General features: G+C 41.6%; 1 protein-coding gene across 1 annotated transcript; it reads left to right on the top strand.

The window, feature by feature from the left end:
- The first annotated feature begins 3,763 nt into the window (after positions 1–3,763).
- On the top strand, positions 3,764–6,338 carry six7 (SIX homeobox 7). Its single transcript, XM_070929819.1, has 3 exons — positions 3,764–4,171; positions 5,676–5,839; positions 6,128–6,338. Exons 1-3 carry the CDS (start codon positions 3,764–3,766, stop codon positions 6,336–6,338), a joined length of 783 nt encoding a protein of 260 aa, XP_070785920.1.
- The last annotated feature ends 802 nt before the right edge of the window (positions 6,339–7,140 follow it).

The raw sequence follows: 7,140 nt of genomic DNA, 5'->3' as shown, positions 1-7,140 counted from the left end.
CAGTGACCAAAAATATCTCCTGAGGACAAAATGTCTTTCTGTTTATAGTTTACTTCACATTACGGTGAAACCGGAAGTTTGATTTTGTAAAATGTAAAATCATCCTTTGTCAACCACTTGAGCCACAGAACAACATATCCAGCCATTTCCTTTACTCGTTTACCCTGACAGGAAGCCAGTAAGTATTGGGCAGGAGGCCCTGCACAGGTGTGAGTCTATCACGGGGTTAACACTGATAGAGCTGTGGAACAACTCAGGGACTGGATCCCCTGAGGTGTGCAAGACCAGACTTGTAACAGGCCAATAAGGCTTGTCCCATGTCAAATGAGGAAGACTCTGCAAGGTATAAATAATGGAAGATGGTTAATCTCCACTGTTTTTCTTATTAGCAGCCTATAAACCCGGAAGTTTTCCATGGATTTAGATTTGGTTGACCATTTGAGGTCAACTTCCTGACAGAAAACATGAAGATTTACCTGCAGCGTTGGTCTCTTTCATTTGACATCGGCTCAGTCTGGCCTTCAGATCTGGTGCTTTATGTCCTGTGGATGATTCACCACCTGAATTAGGATACAGCAAAAGACACGCTACGTCATCTACAAGCAATTATGGCTTTGAGTGTGTTTGGTCTGTTGAAGGTAACCTCAGAGAACAGGTAAACTCCACACAAAAACAGGTTCAAACCTTGCTGTGCAGTGAGCTGTTCATGACTTATCTTTAGCAGTGCTTCATTCTATGATGTGAAGAGATAAGATTTGAAAATCCTGAATGTTTCCCTTTAAGAGAGCTGCTGCTCAATTCCTCTCACCTGATCCTTTAAAGGATCCATGACACCTGATGAAAATCTTTGTAGCAGCTATTTAACATTAATTTAACATAGCAATTTTGGCTATGAATTTCAAAATAAAAGTCGGTGCGACATACAGGAAAAATATAGGTTACATATTTAATCACTAAAGCAGATTATTAATAATAATTGCCTAGAGGGTAGTAATTCCTTAATATATCGATAGCACAATCAATATGTACAGTATAATTAACCCCCCTGACCCCCCACCCCTCTACAAACACATACATCATCTGCTCATCCCATCACCATCTTATCATTCATCCTGTCCCAACGGCTTGGGAACGCTTAAGCAGATTTTGGTTCAGTCTGCCCTCAAAGTGTTAAACAGATTGGGTCGGGGGATTTCTTGTAATGAAGGTGAGTGTGTGTGCATGTGTGTGTGTGTGTGTGTGTGTGTGTGTGTGTGTGTGTGGAGGTGGTCAGTGGCGCGAAGTGTCTGAAACTTGGAGGGGTTAGATTAACTGTGAGCATGATCTTCATTGAGCTCATTTCTCCCCTTCTGTGCCAAAGAGTGTGACACACACACACACACACACACACACACACACACACACACACACACACACACGTACAATCACACACACCCCCCTTTCCATTAGCCCACCAATCCCACCTGGTATTTTAATCTAGATTTAGGATCTAACACGTATCAAATGATTGCCTACTGCTTATAAAGTAATTCTATACGCTTTCTATACCCTAAACTCTAACGAACAGCATCTCAGGAACAGATCCTCCATGACTGCTGCTGAAAGGATTAGTCGACTAGAGAGAGAATATTAACTTACGTCTATTCTGATAATTGATTAATTGCGTAAAGTAATTTATAAATATTTGCTCATTTCAGCTGCTCAAACGTGAAAATATTCTGCCTTTCTGTCTTATATTATAGTAAATTGAGTATCTTTGGGTTTTAGGCTGCTCGTTGGACAGTTATTTCTGGTAGATTTTACTGTTATATAAAGTTACAAACTTAATATATAATAAACTAAACAATGAGTAAAATCATTTTAAAAAGTCACGCAACATTTGAACATTTCATTAAAAGAATATCTGTTACATTCCTGACAAAATAAGTTTATGCAAACCTGACACTATAAATACAGATTTTCAAGCAACTATTAATCAAAATAAATCATAATTTAAATCTTATTTGTAACTGTTTTGGGTCCTTTCTAAAACTGTGGTGTCATAATTGGTGATTAAGCTGTCAAACGAAGCCTCAGTCAAAATTACAATGTTGAGGAAAAAAAATTTGGGGGTAAAAGTTGCTTTATAAAACCGGACAAACATTTTAATTGCTTAATTAATAATTTATTAATTTATTTTCTTACACATGCAGTGTATCCATTCAGGAACAAAACTTGATATGTAGCATCTTTCAATGTTTCATCAGTAAATATTATCCTGACAAACACAACTAATTTGCGAGAAAAGGTATTGAGATGACGTCTAACTTACATGGACTTCACATTTTAATATCAACATTGATCAGACTCATGTAGTCCACAGTTCATTTCCATTTAAACTGAATTACTTCTGCAAGTCTATGTGTGCATTAGTAGACAATCATTTGCATCTACTATTGAATTGGGACTCCAGATATTCATATATCAGTGCTGAGTGTCTGGCAGCCTCGTATCTGTATTCTAGACAGATTTGTACATTTTAAGCCACTTCACCTTATTTTAAACCAGATGATCCTTCACCTGACTGCAACCTTTATGAAAAGCCTCATATTCACTCCAGGCACTAATCTATGCCTGCCTTCAGAGGCGTTTATTGTAGGCTTGAAGTGAAATTGTAAATATGTATAACTATAAACATTCTTTATTCAGGCTTTGTTCCACTGATTTCTGGCAAAAGTGACATAAATATTTTCCCTCTAGGCAATGATGAGCACATGAAGTGCAGCATGTTTGTATTATAGTTGACAGATGCTTACAGGATCCTTAACCTGATTAATAAGAAAATTATCCTAAGACTGATTAATGAGCTACTGAGATTAGAAGGACTGAACCAAGCAGCAGATCATTAATTCCGTGTCCTGGAGTTGCTCTCGATGTCTAGAGGCGTGTTCATTATGTCTTGTCGTGGGGAGAGGTCGCTGAGGATAGTCTATAGGTGTAACAATGTCTGTTTTAATTACATGGGTATTATCTGGTCGGGGATCTCTACAGCTTTGTGTCCCGACACGTCCTCTCGGCCAAATGTCGAGGCACATGGGATACCGATTTTCATGAGCACCGTGATTTAATCGTGCCATCCAAGTGTGTGGAAGAATTACTGCAACTTATTCACTCATTTATATAAAGGCAAAAACGACCTAATTTCTTGGCATTTTCTTCTTCTGCTGCTGTTAAAAAACTGAGTTGATTTCTGTTCTCACTCCATATTTACTCCCCTCATCATCTGCTCCTGAGGCAGGGCTCCATCTCCAGATCGGACCTATTAAATAACCTATCGTCGCTTGTTTGCTCTCTGCAGTCATCCTGGCAGTCAATGTATCCTCAGGCTAAGCCAAACAAGCTGATCAGCCAGTCACCTCTGTACACACTACCCCCCACTAAGAGGCTAATGGCCGGGACGTATAATCCTTCTCAAAACAACCACAGAGATGCTAATTGTATCTAGCTATAAATACAGTTTGACTCCTTGTCCTCTTTCTTTATTCGGCTCTCTGGAAACCTGGAGCCGCCGCCGCGCGCACCGGCTTCTCTGAAACATTTGCCCAAATACCAGGAAAGACTCGGTGGCATCAGGGCGGCAGCAGATAGATGCTGCAAGTGTCATTAAACTCGCCATCATCTCAAAAGCGCACGGAGCTTTACGCACGGTTGGATACACCATCTCATGCGTCTCCTGAACATTTCCTAACTTCTTCGGTGAGCTACTGAGAAGCAACTCGCCGAGATGTTCCCACTGCCGATGTTCACACCGGACCAGGTCGCTCGGGTGTGCGAGAACCTGGAGGAGACCGGGGACATCGAGCGCCTCGGCAGGTTCCTCTGGTCCCTGCCAGCCGCCGTCCCTGGCTCCGCCGGGGAAGCCCTGAACCGACACGAGTCCGTGATGCGAGCGAGAGCGCTGGTCGCCTTCCACGGCGGAAACTTTGATGCTCTTTACCAGATCCTCCAGAACCACCGGTTTACGCGCGAATCGCACGCCAAGCTTCAAGACCTGTGGCTGGACGCGCATTACCGAGAGGCGGAGAGGCTCCGGGGGCGGCCCCTGGGCCCGGTGGAGAAGTACCGGATCCGCAAGAAGTTCCCCCTGCCCCGCACTATCTGGGACGGCGAGCAGAAGACGCATTGCTTTAAGGTAAACACCATGCAGCGATACACGTTGTAGAGTTATAATTTAATGAATGTAGTGGGACCCCGGTACAACCCACGTGTCCCCCCCGTGTTTGGGCGCAAATTGAATTGATCAGCCGCTGTTCCGGACCTCATGTTATTATACCTGTCATAACATATACTCATTATATGAAATAGCATCTTAACATTGGAAACTACAGGTGCTCTCTTGTGCTTTTTAACCTGACGCTGCTGCACAAAGCAGCCTGGTCTTTGAGCTCTTAAGATGATAAAGATCAGAGCTGGTTATCCCTCTGCCTTCTGCCGTGAAGTCTACTGAACTACTTCAGACACAGTGGAACTGATGCAAGATCAGAGATCTCATATACGTTTTCTGACCAGGATGCTCATGCTTTGAGATCAGACAAATTGATTATGGCTCCTAAACTAATCATTTTACCACTGATTCTTGTGGAACTTGTGAATGCATCATGTTAATATTACTGATGTTCTTCTCACATTTGTCTCATGTATGATATATGGCTTATACTCCTAATTTCTTCTTAACTTATTTATGTGTGTGTGTCTAATGTGTTATTGTGTTAAAATGGTTCCTTCAGCATCGTTTTTTCTCTCATCTTTTTATATTCCATTTGCTGTGTGCAGCTGCCATAGACAGATTTCCCCACAGGGTTTATTGTTTATTTATTATTCTTTAATTAGCACCTACTCCTTTCAAATATGAACACCACTTTACAACTGTTATGAGCACAGGCCTGCAGGAGTCTAAATGAGCCATCTATCAGCTATCCTGGAGCCAATATAGAGACATTCATTCCATCATCTGCAGACTCCTTTTGTTAGAAACCACTAATGTCCTGATGTGCAGAGCATCTTGAGCACCATATCGTGTATTCAAAACATACAGAAACATTTTAATTTTTCAGTGTCATGGGAGCATACCCTTATTTCTTAAATTTCACAAGAGAGGAATGAGCTACAGACCCAGAAGAAAAAAAGTGGCCTCTTACAGGATTCACAGGTTAAGTTGGTAAAATAGTGCATGTTAGAAAGCAACAGAAGCATGCACCATGCCTCTTTATGTGTGTGTGATCTCCCTCATGTGGCAGGGTGACTATTGTTCATAAATGTAGTTAATCTTTAATTCCAAACCTCAGGAGAGATAGTCTCTCCAACAGCCTATTAAGCCCCTTAACATGATCCCATTTAGTGGATATACATTGTTATGTATACTTCTAATGTAGATTGTAATCATCTATTTATAAATCCAGACTAATACGATTATACTGAGCATCATATGAGAGTGATGAGATTATTGTGGTTTAATAGGATGATATCAAAACACCATATGGTGTCTTTTCAAAGTGCTATGCTTCAAGTTTTATTGCTCAAAATGTGCAATTCCATGCTAATAAATTGTACTTAGTACCATCTACTTAACATGCATTAGGATAGTTGAATGAAGAACAGCCGCCTAAATATTCCATACATTTCTATGTGTTCTCCAGGAAAGAACTCGCAGTTTGTTGAGAGAGTGGTACCTCCAAGACCCCTACCCCAACCCATCCAGGAAACGCCACTTGGCCCAGGCCACGGGACTCACACCCACACAGGTCGGCAACTGGTTCAAGAACCGCCGCCAAAGAGACCGCGCTGCATCCGCAAAGAACAGGTATGTGAGCAATGTTTATGCTGATTACGAATAAAAAGGAGGAAAGGGGCAGAAAATCAGCTGTTATAGACTCAATTTGTGTTTTGTCTGAGAAGCAGAACTCCTCTAAAGAAAATGTGAAAAGGTCAGTTGGCCTTTAGCAGTTCTGTTAAAAGGCAAACAACTGATATTATGAGGAAATAATGAGGAAAAATGCAAATGTATGTCTCTGCCTGAAGAGCAGCTCTGCCACACTGTTATAAAAATAATCCAGTATGGGACCTCACTCTCATCTCTGCCTCTACCCAGAATGCAGCAGGATCCTTCCCTCCTGCCCTCTGAGAGCTCACCTGACGGCTCCCTTCAGGAGCGCCGCCATCACCCCCACTTGTTGCCTGGCTCCCCTCGCCACCTGGGCAGCCCGGAGGCCAGCGACTGCAGCACAGAGAACGAGCGCAGAGGAACGGGAGCCTCCACCCCGGAGATCTCTGTCAGCAGCGACAGCGAGTTCGAGTCTTGAGATGATGGACTTCTTTTCACGGACAGACTCTCGTTGCCCTGCAGAGGCGAGAGCAGCATCCGTCATCAGACTCAGACGTATGTAAAAGACATTTGAACTGTCTGTGGACATACTGGATGTGTTCTCAGTGGGAAGATGAGGCCACTTGATGTGGCTGTGAGTGGACATTGTAAGAGAATGATATGCTAATACAACATGCACTTAAAAAAGCACCATGGCACATGACCTTGACTGTTGTATGAATTAGTTTACAGCTGACAATGACTCAGCACTGTTATTAGACAAACGTAGATCGGGTCCTTCTACATATGCAACAGTGTTTTTCAACGATCAGACAAAGTATTTATAGAAATAATGCCAATGGTCTTTAGACAATGTGAATATTAATATTAAGTTTTGATACAGGTTTCAGTAAATATTTTGGGATAGATGATTTTCTAATAGTTATTATCTAATCTACATGATTCATTTGTATGGAAATTGTGAGCACACAATGAACAATGCCTTGAGTAGGCTATTAATATATGTAACTACATTTACATGCACATTGCTACCTGGATTATCTTGGAACTGTGGAAAGAGTCAGGCAAACAATTTAATTGGTTTATTTCAAACACATAAGGTCTAAAGGTTAAAACATAACCTAGATTTTTGCTCAGTTATTTGATCATGTGCCATCAACAGTGGCACTTTGCCCATGCAGCAAAATGGTTATAAACCAAAAAGCAATGAAGCAAATGAACATAAAAACAGAAGAGTTCTTGTAGGGAAACCATGTAAACATTAATGTTGTTAATCAGAG

This window comes from Enoplosus armatus, chromosome 23 (genome assembly GCF_043641665.1).
Source record: "Enoplosus armatus isolate fEnoArm2 chromosome 23, fEnoArm2.hap1, whole genome shotgun sequence".
Classification (NCBI taxonomy): domain Eukaryota; kingdom Metazoa; phylum Chordata; class Actinopteri; order Centrarchiformes; family Enoplosidae; genus Enoplosus; species Enoplosus armatus.
This window is presented reverse-complemented; position numbering and strand designations above follow the sequence as displayed.